We start from the raw sequence: 17,270 nt of genomic DNA, 5'->3' as shown, positions 1-17,270 counted from the left end.
CCTAGGCATATTGGGATGTATATTTCACAGACTGGGGAGCACCACAGAGGAGGCTCTTTCTCTGGTAGCCATCCATCACACCATTGTGGGTAGTGGCATCCAGAGAAAAGATCTCCAAAGACGATCTTACCAGTTTTGCAGGAATAATGTCCATGCTGTGCACAGCCAAGCTACAGTTTAGGAGCAAACCAGAATATGCTGTTGTTGTTGTTGTTGTTGTTGTTGTTTACAAAGCTAGACCCTGCACTTAGGGTAGAGTAAAATAAAATAAAAGATCTAGTAGCTAGCTATGACTTTGTCTGAGATTTGGATCTAATCCAATAAAAGTTCATGACATGATTAAATAAATCAAAAAGGCCTGTGCTGATGTTCTCACAGAAACCGAACAGGTAGTCCTGTTTTTTAAAAAAGTTAATGATCAGGGCCGGCCCTACCCTTAGGCAAGGTAAAGTCATCACCTCAGGCAGCAGATGCTGAGAACTAGCAGCAGAGGAGAGAGATGGTTTCAACTGCCAGTCCAGTCGGCATTTTTACAAGGAATTGAAAAGTGGTGTTAACTTGTTTTTTGCTTCAGGCAGCTAAATATATTGGGCTCGCCATGTTTTCTCTTCTTCTTCTTCTTCTTCTTCTTCTTCTTCTTCTTCTTCTTCTTCTTCTTCTTCTTCGTATTAGTATATCTCAGAGGAGGATACTAAAACAATGTGAGGGTGCTCTCACCTCATTCTTTTCCCAGAGGGTCAGCTCCGTTTTTGTCTGCTCTAACTTCTGGGATCGATCCACCACGAAATAAATGATGTAAATGCTTCCGGCCAGAGAGAGGAGCACAAGGATGTTGGCAATGATCCTCAAGCTTATTGTCACTCCACTGAGTAAAAGAGTAGCACAGACAAAATATAACAACGGGTTCAAATTCTTTTATTTTATTTATGCATTATCACATTTATAGCCAACTTTTTCTCCCCACTCCCAAGAAGGCTTATATGGTCCCTCTCCTCCTCTCTATTTTATCCTCACAAAACAACCCTGTAAGGTAGGTTAGGTTGAGAGTCAGCGAATGCCTCAAAGTCACCCAGTGAACTTCATGGGCAAGTAGGGACTAGAACCCAGGTCTCCCAAGTCGCAATCCAACACTCTAAACACTACACCACACTAACTCTCTTTTATTTAAAAATAATCATTTGAAAAGACAGAGAAATACTTTTATTTTATTTTATTTTATTTTATTTTATTTTATTGCAACAGTACACCACACATTGGAAAATTATATGTATACATACAGATTCGTGCTTTTCTTCTTTTCCTGCTCTTCCAGTATTGCTTCCTTGAAAAAAACAGAGTAATAACAATGTGTCATGCAATCCTGTTCATAGCAACTCAAAAGAAAGTGTCATTGAGCCTGTTCAGACAACACGATAAGCCACGGTTATGCCACTAACCCTTTTGCAGCCAATGGTTAGTGAGCATGTTTAAACCGTGGTTATGTAGCCGCCATGGTTAGGAATGGTTCACATACTAAGCCATGGTTCACATGACACAATAAGCCATAAGGTTTAGCTCAAAATGCTTCACCACCATGGATTATTGTGTCATCTAAACAGGGTCACTGAGTTCAATGAAACTTATGTCCAGGTAGGTTTTAGTCCTTAGGGTGCATGCCCACACTCACTTACCTGGGAATAAGACCCAATGAAAGCAATGGGACTTTCTTCCAAGTAGACACATACAGGATTCTATTACTAGACATCCCTCTATAACAGGGATGCAGAACCTCTTTCACCCCAAGGGCCATGATGCTCTCGGGGCCCACATTCGAGTGGTAGGTGGGGGCTGAAGGAAAAAGCAACGGGGCCTAAAATACCAGCATACTGTAGCCAAAAGCTCTTACTGCCTGTCATTAAGCCATAGAAGAGGCATTTCAGCCTCTTAGCATGGGTGTTAGAGCTGTTAAGGTATTTCCATTACACCGGAAGCTGAGATTTGGTAGAATGCATTGCAATGCTCCACAATTCAAGAAGGACGCAGACAAGCTGGAGCGTGTTCAGAAGAGGGCAACGAGGATGATCAGAGGTCTAGAAACAAAGCCCTATGAAGAGAGACTGAAAGAACTGGGCATGTTTAGCCTGGAGAAGAGAAGATTGAGGGGAGACATGATAGCACTCTTCAAATACTTAAAAGGTTGTCACACAGAGGAGGGCCAGGATCTCTTCTTGATTCTCCCAGAGTGCAGGACATGGAATAACGGGCTCAAGTTAAAGGAAGCCAGATTCCGGCTGGACATCAGGAAAAACTTCCTGACTGTTAGAGCAGTGCGACAGTGGAATCAGCTACCTAGGGAGGTTGTGGGCTCTCCCACACTAGAGGCATTCAAGAGGCAGCTGGACAACCCTCTGTCAGGGATGCTTTAGGGTGGATTCCTGCATTGAGCAGGGGGTTGGACTCGATGGCCTTGTAGGCCCCTTCCAACTCTGCTATTCTATGATTCTATGATTCTATGATAATTGATTGAAGCTAGGAGCAGGTCATTATACTTCTCTCGCACAACTTGGAACATGACATTTGATTCATAATTGCATGCCAGATGTCCCCCAAAGAACCAGAGCAAGGCAAAGGTGAGGAAGTTGGATAGAAAGAGATACAACTCTGTCTTGAATTGAGGGAAAGGGGGTTTCCAGTGGCAGCCAGGAATGTAACCAGGGGCAGCCAGGAACATAATTGTATGTTGCAAACTGCATTCTAATTATATGCACCTTGCAGCAGTTGAAAAATTGACCTTGATTATCCACTGGTATCAGTCCTCAACTGAGTGGGGGGGAGAAGGGGATTTCCAGTGGCAGCCAGAAATATATCTATGTTTTGAGGGTGCAAGCTGAATTGACTAATACTTATTAAGTGTACAACCTTATGCATGTTTAGAAGGGGAAATGGCCTACAGCTCCCATCATGCCCCAGCCAGCCATGCTGGGAATTGTAGGACTCCCCCCCCCATCTAAACATGCATAGGATTGCATGCTAAGTGTACATCATTGCAGACAAAAAATAAAATGTGATCAGCCAATGTATATGGTTACATCATTCCTAAAGTTCTCTCATATGATTTCTTGAAGCTGTGTGCCAACTGTTGATAGTTTGATAGGGAAGGAAGGAGGAAGAGGTGTTAAAGGAAATACGGGGTGTAACTGCAATGCCCGCCAGTCAAAAATGGCTGTCCATAACATATTTGTCCCAAATGCAATATCAACAGGCCATGGATGTTGAACATCTTCAGCCAAGAGCTCAACTCAATGTTGGAGAAGTTCTCGGGTCATGTTCCAGTGGTGGGTGGAGCCAGATGCAAAAGAGGCAGGCCAAAATGACCAGCATATTTGGACTTAAAGCTCTTGCTGCCCATCACAAAACCTTGGGAGAAGCATTTCAATCTTTATGAACGGGGAGGAAAATGGACAAACGTTAGGAAACCAAATGATGGGCTGTTGGGGGAAAGCAGTGTAGCCATTTGGCTGGCTGTAGACTTCTGGGGGCCTAATTTGGCCCACGGGCCTGATGTTCCACACCCCTGTTACAGACAGACATTTCTTTAGGCTAAAGCAATGAGTGGCTTACCCTGATGCTGTTCACGATGGCAGCCGATTTGCTCTCCGCAGCTTCTGGATTCCCAATGAGATAATCCCAAGCACAGAACACGCGCCAACAAAATGTATAATTTTCATCAGAGGCGCTTGCCAGGCTCATTCTTGAATTTTTGGCCATCCTAAAACACAACAAAAGGTTCACCATTCATGCTTCCCTCTCATAAGAACGTAAGAAGACCCCTGCAGGATTAAGACCAAGAGTCCACCTAAACCAGCACTCTCTTCACATCTTCACACAATGGCCAACCAGCTGTTGACCGAAAACTACAAGCAGGGCATGAGTGCAGCACCATTCTCCCACCCATGTTCCCCAGCAACTGTTGCACATACACCTCTGAGGCAGCATATCATCATCAGGACCAACAGCCATTGATAGCCTTCTCCTCCATGAATGTGTTCAATTCTCTTTTGAAGCCATCCAAAGTGGTGGCCATCACTACATCTTGTGGGAGCAGATTCCATAGGCTAACTGCACCGTGTGAAGTAGTCCTTCCTTTTACTTCTCCTGAAGCTCTCACTACAAAAAGCAGGCCCTCATGCTCCCTCTCACGTACCTTGGCCCCAATCCACTTCCGACACTATCAGACCCACACTGGCTATTCCTTAAAGACAAATCAGCTTTGCGAGAACAAAATTGCCATCAGCAATCTTCTACCCCACCTAGGCTATGGTGAAATACTACATAACCCTTCCCCAGCCAGGTGCCCTAAAGATATTTTAGACTCCAACTCCAATCAGCATGGCCAATGCTCAGGGATAATGGGAGTTGTAGTCTGAAATATCTGGAAGGCAGTGCTACACTAAAGAGTGTAATCCTATGCATGTCTCCTCAGAAATAAGATCCACTGAGTTCAGCATTAAGTGTGTATATAGGGCCACAACTACACAAAGCAGGATATGGTTTGAAAATGGTAGGTGGAGTGTGTCCTGGGCCCCAACAGTTGTCACTACTGTTATAAACTGTTTTAAAGCAGTAATGTAGATCCTCCCTAGGATTGCAGCCTAAAAAGTACTCCTGACAAATCACTATATTTGCCTATAAATCACTATATTTGCCAATACCTGATGGAACGCCTCTCCTGACATGAACCTAACTGTACACTGCGTTCAACTTCTAAGATCCTCTTCCGAGTGCCTACTCCAAGGGAAGCTCGGAGGATGGCAACAAGGGAGAGGGCCTTTTCGGTGGTGGCCCCCTGACTGTGGAATGATCTCCCCGATGAGGCTCGCCTGGCGCCAACGCTGCTATCCTTCCGGCGCCAGGTCAAGACTTTTGTCTTCTCCCAGGCATTTAACAGCATTTAACAATGCTAAGTTTGTTTTTAACAGACCCAGAACTGTTGTTTTTAAATGAATACTGTTGTTTTTATACTGTCGTTTTTATGTTTCTGATGATTTTTAAATGTTGTATACTTTTTTTAATGTTTATTGTTTTTAACTTTTGTAAACCGCCCAGAGAGCTTTGGCTATGGGGCGGTATATAAATAAATAAATAAATAAATACTGTTAGTGATGCTGTTCCTAAATATTTATTTAGCATCGTTAATTTTACAGGTGCTGCTCAATTAAAACACAAAACGTCTAACTTACTACACTTCCTTTTTTATTCAGTTCCATTCCTAGCCAGCTCACTGACCCCCAAATGAAGACATGTAATCAAGGGGGAAAACCAGCCCATTCCAATTTGGGTGACTGTAGAAAAAAGAAAAGCTGCATTACTTCTTTAAGAGGATGATGAAACTGTAAGCGAAGACTGCCATTCCGACAAGGAAGTATGCAAGGGGCAGCCGGTATCCTGCCGTCCCAATCTTCCTGGCCTGGCCATAGTAACCATAGAATAAAACAGAGTACTGGAGGTAACCCTACAGAAAGAGCAGCAGAAATGGTCAACAGAACGGATCAAGAAGTGTGGTCCTTCCAGTACCCCCACTGAAAGACCAGCTCCATCCATCCCTTCTTCAACTGTTTCCAGCTGGCCATTATAAAAGCTACCATTTAGCTTTAAGTATCAAGGCCTCTGTTTGCTTTCCCCCCTCTTCCCTTCCCCCTTTTGTGTCAGGTCTTTGAAGATTATAAGTCTGTTTTTATTGATTGTATGTAAGCAGTTCCAGGAGCCTTTTTTAGGCTGAGGAGCAAGGTAAAAGCGTTTTAATTACATCAATCAATCAATCAATCAATCAACCAAACTAATTAGATTGTAAGCCTATGCGGCAGGGTCTTGCTATTTACTGTGTAATCTGTACAGCACCATGTACATTGATGGTGCTATATAAATAATAATAATAATAATAATAATAATAATAATAATAATAATACATGACAGAAACACTAACATCTGGTAGGGTTTTTGCACATGGTTAGTCATTCATGCTTTCAGTCTATCAACTGAAACAATCAAGCAATGTGTTTTGTTTTCCAAATCATTAATATAATGAATAATTTTTCGCCTTGCCCCCAAAGACCAGATAGTATCCAAGTCCTGTGCGGAGCCCAGTTGATCCTTTGGGATCTTCTTGCTGGGGGTACTTCCAAAGGGTTCACCAGCCAGGATCTGCAACAAAGGAGAAAAGATGTAGAAAAAGCTCTCTCTCTCTCTCTGGACTAGGGCATTACTAATAGAGAGGTGGCATAGTATAATTGTTAGAACAGCCTTCCTGAACTCTGTGACCACCAGATGTTTTAGACTTCAATTCCCATCTGCCCTAGTCGGTGTGGCCCATGGTCAGGAATTCTGGCAGTTGTCTTCCACAATATCTAGAAAGCTTTGGATTGGAGGGGGCTGGATTAGAGTGTCAGGCTAGGACCAGAGAGACCCAGCTTCAAATCCCCACGCAGCCGTGAACTCACTGGGTATCCTCAGGGCAGTCACTATCTCTCAGGCTAACCTGCCTCGTAGGGTTGTTGAGATGATGAAATGTATTGGGGTGGAGAGAGAAATGTGTACACCACCTTGACCTCCTTTGAGGAAAGGCAGATACCAATGTAGTAAAGAGACAAACTTGATGTAACGCTTGACACAGGGATCATGGCCCATTGCCTTCCCCCTCTTTTTCTCTTTCTGCCTCACAAAATTTATACAGAGAAAACCCAATACTGATGTTACTGCAATGCACATAGGGCTAGCTTTGCACCTAATCTGGAAACTTCAACTAGTTCAAAATATGGCATCCAGGTTGGTTACTGGTACACCTAGGGGTGACCATATTACCCCAGCTTTAAAATCACTTCACTGGCTGCCAATTAGTTCCTGGGTGAAGTATAAAGTATTGCTTATTACCTTGAAAGCCCTACATGGTTTGGGTCCAAGTTACCTGTGGAATCACCTTCCCCCATACAATCTGCCCCACACACTCAGGTGCTCTGGGAAGAATTTACTCCAGTCAGCAAAAACTAGGCTGACAACCGTCCGTTACGCAGAGAACCTTTTCTTCTGCTACCCCCAGACTGTGGAATGGCCTGCTGAAGGAGACTCATCAACTTAACAGTCTTCCCAAATTTAAGAAATCCATAACGCCTGATCATTCCAGCAGTTCAATTTTAAAATGCCTTTTAATAATATATTAGTTTTATATGTTTTTAATCAGTCTTATGTAAGGAGAGGTGGGTAAGAAATAAATATACTGTATTGTCTATATATTATAAATATATAGATTATATATTTATATATAATATATTATAATATATTATAAATAATAATATATTATTATTATTATAAGTAGTAGTACTATTACTGCATAAAGTGTGCTTTTTCATTTTGGAAATGCCATTGAACACATTCTTCTACACAACATTGCTTACCTCTGGTAAAACCACAAATGCTCCCGTCATGATCGTGAGGACAATATTGATTCCAAATAGCCATCTCAAAAAAATAAAGTAAGAGGCGACTCCAGAGCCAAAGTGACCTTAAGCCGCAAAAGAAAAAGAAAAATGTCCCATTGGAGTAAATGTCAGAAGTTGTTTCACTCAGCTACAGGACATCATTTGTAGACTCCAGCCTGTAATCAGTGTTAGGCTGCAATGCTCTACCCATTTACCTGGGTGTAGTAAGCCCCATCGAACTCGTTGGTCCATACGTCTGAGTAGATACGTTTAATCTTGTACTGTTAGCTAAGCTGTTGGCAAAGGCAAGTTTCGATTCATGGCGTGTGAGTTTCGGAGTTTGGTTATTTATTTTTGGGTTGGGTGCATGACTGTAGCAGGGAATGGAAGAGAAAAATACCAGGAAGTGTACCAGGAAGTGGTTAATAACAACATGGTGGCCCCAAAGTCAATGAAGTGGTGAATCAGAATCAGTCAGGACTCTTTGGGCTCATCTACACCAAGCAGGACATTCCACTATGAAAGCGGTATATAAAAGGCAGGAGCCACAATACTGCTTTTTAGCAGTACTGAAGTGCACTGACCTCTGTTGGGGCCCACTGAGACATACTATATACCACTCTCATAATGCTATATGCTGCTTGGTGTGGCTCCTACCTTTTATATACCGCTTTCATAGTGGAATATCCTGCTTGGTGTAGATGAACCCTAAAGGACCTATCCAATTTACACCACCCCAGAATGATGGCTTATTTGTTTTCTTTAACTGAGGCCTTAGCTAGACTAAGGTTTATCCTGGGATCATCCCGGGGTCATCCCTGTTCATGTAAATGACATACAGGATATCCCAGGAGCAGACAGGGACAACCGGGGGATAAACCTTAGGTCTAGCTAAGGCCTCAGTCACAGAATGGGATAAAAGCTTGTCGTTTTAAAAACTACAGAACATCCCATGTTCCCAGCAACTTGCTATTAGAAGTACATTTTAGTTCTCTAGAGGTACATACTTACTTTCTATTTTCTTGATTCTCATTTCCCAAGGAATAAAGATGACCATAAAGTTATATGCAAGTCGAACAAATTTTCGCCACAGCTAGGAAAGAACACACACATTTGGGTTGTTTTTCATCCCCAAAATGTACTTTCTTCTACATGAAACCAAGAAAAGGAATCATTCTCTGCTCTTATCTGTCTCCTTTTGCTTGAATTCTGAATAACATCACTGAGAATCTGTTTTTGCTTCTCGAATTCAGCATTATAAATGTGCTTATTCTTTTTTTAAAAATCCACATTATTTTTGCATGTGGAGGTTTTGTTTGGCATTTTCTTGATGTAATATATTATAGAAGTTATAACAGCTTTAACATATGTCCATATAAAGCAAGATATATCTGTTTCACTTGAAGACACAAATGGACAGGTGTCTGTAAAATGACAACATATACGCCACAGAGATAGTTCAGTATGTAGATGATTGCAGAGCTGGGACTCATTCCACTGAGCTTCATAAAGCTAAATGTTATGTGAGTGGACTTCTGCTTGATCAATGCATTTTTGGGAAACCACTTAGGGGATATATTTTAAATATGGTGATATATAGAATCATAGAATTGTAGAGTTGGAAGGGGCCTATAAGGCCATCAAGTCCAACCCCCTGCTCAATGCAGGAATCCACCCTAAAGCATACCTGACAGATAGTTGTCCAGCTGCCTCTTGAATGCTTGTCGTGTGGGAGAGCCCACAACCTCCCTAGGTAACTGGTTCCAGTGTCGTACTGCTCTAACAGTCAGGAAGTTTTTCCTGATGTCCATCCGGAATCTGGCTTCCTGTCACTTGAGCCCATTATTCCGTGTCCTGCACTCTGGGATGATCCAGAAGAGATCCTGGCCTTCCTCTGTGTGACAACCTTTTAAGTATTTGAAGAGTGCTGTCATGTCTCCCCTCAGCTTTCTCTTCTCCAGGCTAAACATGTCCAGTGCTTTCAGTCTCTCCTCATACGGCTTTGTTGGGGATGTCAGAGAAATCCACAATGGAACCAAATGAGTGCAGGTTTTTATGAATCTATTAAATCAATCAATCAATGGAACGTTCCCTTCCTGTCCTTATCCCTGCAGTCCCCTATATACACCTCCCCCCAAATCTGACCTGGAGGGTCCTCCAACCCTCAAGAGCAGATATTTGGGCATGGGAAGAGGGTGGATTTATTCTACTGATCGATGCCATTGTCTGGGGAGAAAGTCACCGTTGGATACAATCCACACAGTCCATTTCTTTCAAGCCACGTTGCCATTAATACATGGATAATCAATCCAGTGGCCAAAGCTAATTAATTTTATGGTGCTTCTGAGGCTTCATTGCTGCAAATTGGAAGTATTTTAATTAAACAAAGAATTAGCAGATGGCACAGGCTTCGTCAGGGCTTCTGGTTTGATCGTCAAACCAAGCTCACGGGGCCGAGAACGGTTTGCAACGCATGTGTCATCATAGACGGGATTGAGTTACACATAGCTGTCAAACTTTAGAACGCGCCACAGCAATGCAAAATAAAAAAATAGCAGAGCAATGCTACAATACTCCCAATGAGCTGAATGAAATTACAGTCCCTTCCCCGCTTGCCGGAAATTGAATATTTTATGTAAACATGTCATCTTTTTATTGCCATCTAGTATCTTTTGTTAAATGTTTGTTCGGTGACGGTCGGACGACTAAAAACAAATAAACAAATGCGATCTCATGTACTATAATGTGCGGCTGGGAACATTTTCCCAGCTGAATTTCTGCCTGGCACAAACACTGTTATTTATTTGTTATTATTTATCTGCCCAATAACAAATGGATTGGACTCAGTGGCCTTATAGGCCCCTTCCAACTCTACTATTCTCTGATTCTATGAAATAAAGCCTTGGCAAGAAAAAAAAACCCATCTTGGCAATAAGGCTGGTGTCAAAGGTAGGCATGGATGGGCACCTGCCGGGGCTCACACTGGAAAGAACCACCTGGAGCTCCTACTCTTCACCATAGGAACATAGGAAGCTGCCTTATACTGAGGCAGGCCATGAGTACATCTAGCCCAGTTTTGTCCACACTGATTTGCAGAAGTTGTCCAGGTTCTCCAAGTCTACCTGGAGATGCCGGGAATCAAGCCTGGGACCTCCTGCAGGAAAAGCATGTGTTCTACCCCTTTGAGCTGTGGCCCATCCTATGGCAACCTGGTTGTTCATCTGCTTCTCACCCTGGCCTGGACAGTGGTTGTGGTGAGAAGGAGGATCACTAGATGCCAAGGCCTACTTGCTCACTGGCTCTCTGCCTGTTAAGCAAGCAAGTGGGAGCAATGAAAAGAAAGATGAGGAGGAGCAACAGCAGAAAACTGTGGTGGTGAGAGGACAAATTGAGGGAGGGGGACATGGAGAGCATCTTGTCTAAGGGGCTCCTAAGACATTGTGAGAGCAGTGGGTGGCAACCTACCAGTTGCTGTCTCCTTCTTCATTTAGAGGAAGAGAAGGCTATCAATGGCTACCAGCCCTGATGGTTATGTGCTACCTCCAGTATCTGAGGCAGTAAGCCTGTGTGCACTAGTAGCTGGGGAACATGGTGGAAGGGTGCTGGTTTGGGGCCAGGTTATTTGAAGGAACGTCTCCTCGCATATAGAATCATAGATTATCAGAGTTGGAAGGGGCCTACAAGGCCATCGAGTCCAACCCCCTGCTCAGTGCAGGAATCCACCCTAAATGTACCTGCCTGGACCTTAAGATCATCCACAGGGGTCCTTCTCCGTGAGCCCCTGCCAAAGGAAGTGAGGCAGGTGGCTACTAGGAGGAGGGCCTTCTCTGCTGTGGCACCCCGGCTGTGGAACGAGCTCCCCAGAGAGGTTCGCCTGGCACCTACGCTGTATTCTTTCTGTCGCCAGCTGAAGACCTGTTTATTTTCTCAGTATTTTAACACCTAATTTAACTTAAATTTAAACTTTGCTGTTTTAATTCCATATTTTAATCTATATCAATTTCTGCTGTGTGGTTTTATCCTGGTTGCACTTTTTTATATTGTATTTTGTATTTGTGTTTTTGGATTGTTGGTTGTTTTACTATGCTCTTCGTGGTTTTAATTTTTGTGAACCGCCCAGAGAGCTTCGGCTATTGGGCAGTATAAAAATGTAATAAATAAATAAATGTCCTGCTTTGTTGGTCCCTGGTTGACAGCTGGTTGGCCTCTGTGTGAACAGAGTGCTGGACTAGATGGACCCTCGGTCTGATCCAGCAGGGCTCTTCTGATGTTCTTATGACAACAGTGATATACTGAAAATAGCTCCTGCTGTGAATAGAAATTCTTGGATCGTTTCCATGAAAAGGGAGCTCTGGAGCTCTTAATGAGAAGCAGACCAACCTCTGCTCCAGCTGCCTGGTAGCCTCTGGTCCGCGTCAGACGACCTTCATATTTCAACACAATCTCTTTAGCTTGTCTGCCAAGGAAGAGGAAAGCTTGGTTTCGGGTGACCCAAATCTCATTACAGCCTGCCATTCCCCCCCACCCTCTCATAATTGACATCCAACAGATTTGCCAAGTAGCCGGAATTACTGCTGCAAAATGCAATCTGCCCTGCGGCAGCCTGGCTCTTCCTTTCGTGACTTCAAGCAAATGGGAGTTGTGCGTCAATTCAAAACTCCCTTCACGTTTCCCCTGAAGTGAGACGTGTGGAATCCAAAAAATTAAGAGGCGATCGTTATAAAAAGCGGCTGCTCTGCAAGGATACAACTGCACCTTCTCAGTCATTCACAATGGTCTGCGGAATGAAGCTGCCCTCTGGGGACATCTGAACGGGGCCGGCCCTACTCTTAGGCAGCTCAGGCGGCAAATGCTGGGGGTGGCAATGAGTTGTTGAGGACAGAGCTGTGTGGACTAGGTAGGCTACCTTGTGCCCCCTAAGCTATCGTGCTTCCCTCAGGAGGAGGATGTGCCGTCGCCAGTGCCAAAATAAGATTCAACTCCTTATCCAATCAGCTTCTGTACGTGGAGTGCTATGTGCCATCTTCCCCGTTTCCCCGGGAAGCAAGATGTCTTGACATCTCCAGGTAAAGCCTGGAAACGCCCTGCTGCAGGTCCGTGTAGACCTGTCTTCCCCAACCGTGCACCCTCCAGATGTTTATGGACTTCACCTTCCAGCATTCCTGACCACTGAGCCATGCTGGCTGGGGTTTATGGGAGTTGAAGTCCAAAACATCTAGAGGGCACCAGGTTTGGGGAAGCTGATGGAGACAATACTGAGCAAGATGGATCAACTGTCCTACCTGGTATAAGGCAGCCTACTCCAACCAGGTGGTCTCCTGGTGTTTTGGACTTCAACTCCCACCATCCCCAGTCATCATGGCCATTGGGGAAGGCTGGTATAAAGGAACCAATTGTGCAATGACACAGATGAGACCAGAGTGCAGCTCATGGCTCAAGCATGCAGGAATGTTTGAGCCTCTTCCAACATTCTGGGGTACACAAAGCTGCTATATACTCAGCCAGCTCATTGGTCCATCGAGCTCAGTATTATTTTCTGTGATTGGAAGCAGCTGCCCACAATCTCTACCAGTGGTCTTTTCAATCGATGATGCTACGTAAGATCATTTGAACCACAGAAGCCTTGGACTGAACTGGGGATGCCTTGGATTGAATTGAGGACATTTTGTATGGAAAGCATACAGGCTGTAGTCGCCAGCCTAAATCTTTGGGGTGGGGGGGGGAGGGAGAGGGAGAGTTCATCTGCTTTGCAGGCCCTTTAAAGACAAAATTTCAAACTCTTTTTAATTATTTGTTTGTAAAAAAAAATGTGGAGGGGCAGAGAAAATTTAGAGTGGGCAGCCCCACCCTCATGCCTGGCTATGAGCTTGAAGGCATGTACCCAACACTATGTTATGACCCTCCGCAAAAGGGTAAACATTAGGGATGTGCTCCGCTTCTAATCGGACCGGTGAATTAGAAGCGGAGCAGGGGGCTTCGCCTGCCCTTAAGGCGGAGGTGAAGAGGATTGGGGGGCTGGTGGAGTGTGGCGAAGAGGATCGAGGTGAAGGCAGATCCTTCGCCTCGATCCGGAGCTCCGCCGGAAAGGTAAGTGGGGTTTACCGGGCCCTGCCGCTGTCGCTGTCGCCCATGCGGCAACAGCGGCAGGGCCCGGTAACCCCCCTCCTCTCCCTTACCTGCATCCATCTGCGGTCCATCGGCTTCTTCAATTGAGCCTGCGGTTCAACCAGGAAGTCTAGGCCGCACTTCCTGGTTGAACCGTGGGCTCAATTGAAGAAGCCGACGGACTGCGGACGGAGGCAGGTAAGGCCCCCCTCCCCCTTGGTCCCTTACCGGGCTCTGCCGCCATCGCCACACGGGCGGCGACGGCGGCAGGGCCCGGTAACTCCCCCCACCCTCCTCTCCCAGCCTTACATGGCGCCACTCCCCTCCACTGCGGAGCTCCGATTTGGAGCCGGAGCTCCGCAGCGAAGAGGAGCGGAGTATGGGCGGCGCGGAGTGGAGCGGGCCGTCCGTGCACACCCCTAGTAAACATCTTTGTGCACTGCACAGTTTGGAGTGACAAAAACCTTTCCAGCTTACCGCTGTTTTACAGATGCTATCTGTAAAACATTGCTATAAAGGATAGGAAATGGGCCTCTTGGGTAATGATGCTTTCATAATGGCCTCTCCTGTAGATCTTAAAATCTGGGCAAAGTTCATAGCAAGACAGTTGGTCTCTTAGACAGCCAGGTCTCCAAAGTGTTTAGGGTTTTAAGGGCACAATCATATGCATGTTGAGACAGAAAAAGTCCTTACAACTCCTGGCATCCCCCAGTCAGCTAGGCATAGGATTGCATCTTAAACCCCTTGGATTGAGCTGGAAAGCAATTGGCAGTCAGCGCAGGTGTAATATGGTCCCCCTACCCCTAAGAGATTTCCGCCAAGGGCATGTGGTCCTCAGCATCAATGTGGTTTCCCTCCTCTGAACTACTGCTTATTCCTAGTCAGGCTTCTCAGCTTTCTTTCTTGGGAAGCGTAAGCTTCAGAAACTATGGATGGCCGTGGAGAATGTCCGTTACCTTAACGCCCGGAGTTTCTGCCTCATGGGCCACGGTCTGCAACGGATGTTGGCCATGATCTCCTTCTGGAACTGGATGTTCTGGAAGATCTGCTCTGGGTCATTGCTATCAACCTTGTCTTCCCCATTATCTTCATCGGAATTGCTAAAGGCATTGCCCAGTTGAGGACAAAAAGAGAGTGAGTGATCCAGAAAGAGAGTGAGCGATCATCAGGACTGTTTCCCTCCCCGCCTCCCCCTCCAGCCAAAATCAATATGTTGCACCTCTGAAGATAAATCCTGAAAATCCCTATATATGTATGTATGTATGTGTGTGTGTGTGTGTTTTGATATCTCCTTTCTCTTACTGGCCCTGTCCCTGTGCTTTCCATGATAGACTGACACACAGGCAGTAAGACTGCAATCCTATATACACACACTAACTTGTGAGTAAATTCCATTGAACTCAATTAAACAGGTGATCTCTTTTTTCTCTCTTACAGTGCAATCCTATGCACATCTACTGGGAAAAAAAGTTCCAATGAACTCAGAGGGACTTACTTCCACGTAGACATTTCCAAGAGGACATTTCTACATTCCGGGTGATGGGGACTCTCATACATTCATTTGTCCTGAGTCAGGCTGCTTGTAAAAAGGCAGAGTAGTTGGAACAGTTTAAAAAGAAAAAAGCAGCGACCTTTCCTGTCCAATTTATCACTGTTTCGTCTGGAAAACAGAGAGAATAGACCCTCATGGAAACACAGGGATGGATCTAAACCACCTACGTATTCAAACCGACCCCCAAGGAGGGTTATTTATTTAGAAAAATGTGTATCTTGCTTTTCTTTATAACAGTAAACTCAAAGCGACTAGGGTTTCTTCTTTTTCTTCTTCTTTTTATTTGACAAATCTCTATACCCCACCTACATCACCAAGGATCTCAGGAAGGTGTTAGAGCAACAAAAATAGGATAACCTTGGCGTGTATTCTCAAGTAGGTATGCATAGGACTGCAGCCTTAGTTTTGAAACAGTTGTTTATTTATTTCATTTATATCACACCTTTTTTCCTCCAAGGAACCCAAGGTGGTGCACATAATCCTCCTCCTTTCCATTTTATTCTCACAACAACAACCCTGTGAGGTAGGTTGGGCTGAGAGTCTGTGACTGGCCCAAAGTCACCCAGTGGGTTTCCATGGCCGAGTGGGGACCAGAACCTGGATCTCCCGACTCCCAGTCCAACACTCTAGCCACTACACCACACTGGCTCTCCAATGCAATGTCATGAGTCTCTGTCACTGATGGAAGCATGTTGTTAAATATATGCATGAAATTTATAATCATTGCTAATATAACACTATTTTCAGATGCACATTATACTTTAAAAAAAAATCAGGCAGGATCTAAGAAACATGAATCACATGGACAATGGAATTGTGTTTATATTCATCTTTGTAATGGTGTTTCTGAGTGAATGTGTGTAAGATTGAACAGATCATAGTTTCCTATGTTAATAAAATAAGTTGCCATTTATCGATATATTTATTGATATAAATATATAGATACAAAGATATAGATACATTCTGCACTGAATTGCTTGCCCTTTTGCTGACATGAATGCAATAAAACTGGGATCTTTCAGAAGTAGACATTCACTGCATTGGATTTTAACTAAAGCACTGGAGAAAAATCATTGAAAAGATCACACCCAAAGAAGTCCTGTTTAAAACACAGGTTCATAATTTCAGTGTGTCATGAAAGACCAGCCACTAGAATTAAGCACTTTATTAAGATGATGGTTTTTATTTTAATCTTCATAATTTCAACATTTTAACATTCAGGGTTTCTTTCTTTCTTTTTAGCTGCCTGGGATTTCTGAGTGATGGAAAAATGGGACATAAATGTCTAACGTTAAACAAATTCAAGGAAGAAGAAGAAGGAGAAGAAGAGGAGGAGGAGGAGGAGGAGGAGGAAGAAGTAGTAGTAGTAGTAGTAGTTTTTTAGGATGTTTTTAACAACGTATATTATGTTTTAATTGAGTATTATATATTTTATCATTTATTGTTGTTCCTCGCCTTGATCAAAATGGAGAGGCAGGCAAGAAATAAATTGATGATGATGATGATGATGATGATGATGATGAAGAAGAAGAAGAAGAAGAAGAAGAAATGTATGTGTGAGAGAGGGAGAGAGAAAGAGAGAAATGAGAGAACGACAGTGAGAGGAAGGAAGGAAAGAAAGAAAGCTAACCCTTGGGTGATCAGATGCAAACAAGGACAGACGGAGCTCCTGTACCTGTTGTGCAGAAGAGGGAACTTTGCCAGATGAAGCTTGTCATTCAAGGATGAGAAAAGTGGCACCTGACAAAATTCCCCCTTTTTACTCAAGTCCGAACCCTTACAGATGCCCTGCTATCTTCCTTTGCATCTGACTCCCCCTAAATGTTTCCATCCGATCTGTAGGGCAGAACAAAGCCGTAAGAAATCTCTCACCTGTGGGGGGGCTCCGGGAAGGTGTACATGCTGGCATGGCGCTTCACAGTCTTCGCCCTTTTGCATGCTCTTGCGTTTTTCATTGCAGAAGATCCACCACCACCAGATGACATCTTCAGAGTTCCTGGGGCAGTTTTAAAATGGAAAGTGTTTTGCTTTTCTTCCCTTTTTTAAAGGCAGCCGCAGCCCTGTCCCAGAAAAAAGCACTCGGTTCCCAGGTGTCTCAAAGACAGAACCAGAAGCTGAACTGATCCTGGAGTGGACTCTCTTATTTCTCTCTTTGCCTGCAT

At 44.2% G+C, this 17,270-nt stretch overlaps 1 protein-coding gene across 1 annotated transcript in view; it reads right to left on the bottom strand.

The window, feature by feature from the left end:
* TMC3 (transmembrane channel like 3) overlaps window positions 1–17,063 on the bottom strand; it is a 30,321-nt gene extending 13,258 nt beyond the window's left edge. Inside the window, exons 1-10 of the mRNA XM_063142551.1 lie at window positions 16,981–17,063; window positions 14,513–14,656; window positions 11,832–11,907; window positions 8,463–8,544; window positions 7,428–7,534; window positions 6,082–6,180; window positions 5,349–5,491; window positions 3,601–3,748; window positions 1,278–1,321; window positions 718–865 (exon numbers count right to left, since the gene is read on the bottom strand). Coding sequence (XP_062998621.1) covers window positions 718–865; window positions 1,278–1,321; window positions 3,601–3,748; window positions 5,349–5,491; window positions 6,082–6,180; window positions 7,428–7,534; window positions 8,463–8,544; window positions 11,832–11,907; window positions 14,513–14,656; window positions 16,981–17,063 — 1,074 coding nt within the window. The remainder of the gene's footprint in view (window positions 1–717; window positions 866–1,277; window positions 1,322–3,600; window positions 3,749–5,348; window positions 5,492–6,081; window positions 6,181–7,427; window positions 7,535–8,462; window positions 8,545–11,831; window positions 11,908–14,512; window positions 14,657–16,980) is intronic.
* Window positions 17,064–17,270: the final 207 nt, after the last annotated feature.

This window comes from Elgaria multicarinata, chromosome 16, assembly GCF_023053635.1.
Source record: "Elgaria multicarinata webbii isolate HBS135686 ecotype San Diego chromosome 16, rElgMul1.1.pri, whole genome shotgun sequence".
Lineage (NCBI taxonomy): Eukaryota > Metazoa > Chordata > Lepidosauria > Squamata > Anguidae > Elgaria > Elgaria multicarinata.
This window is presented reverse-complemented; position numbering and strand designations above follow the sequence as displayed.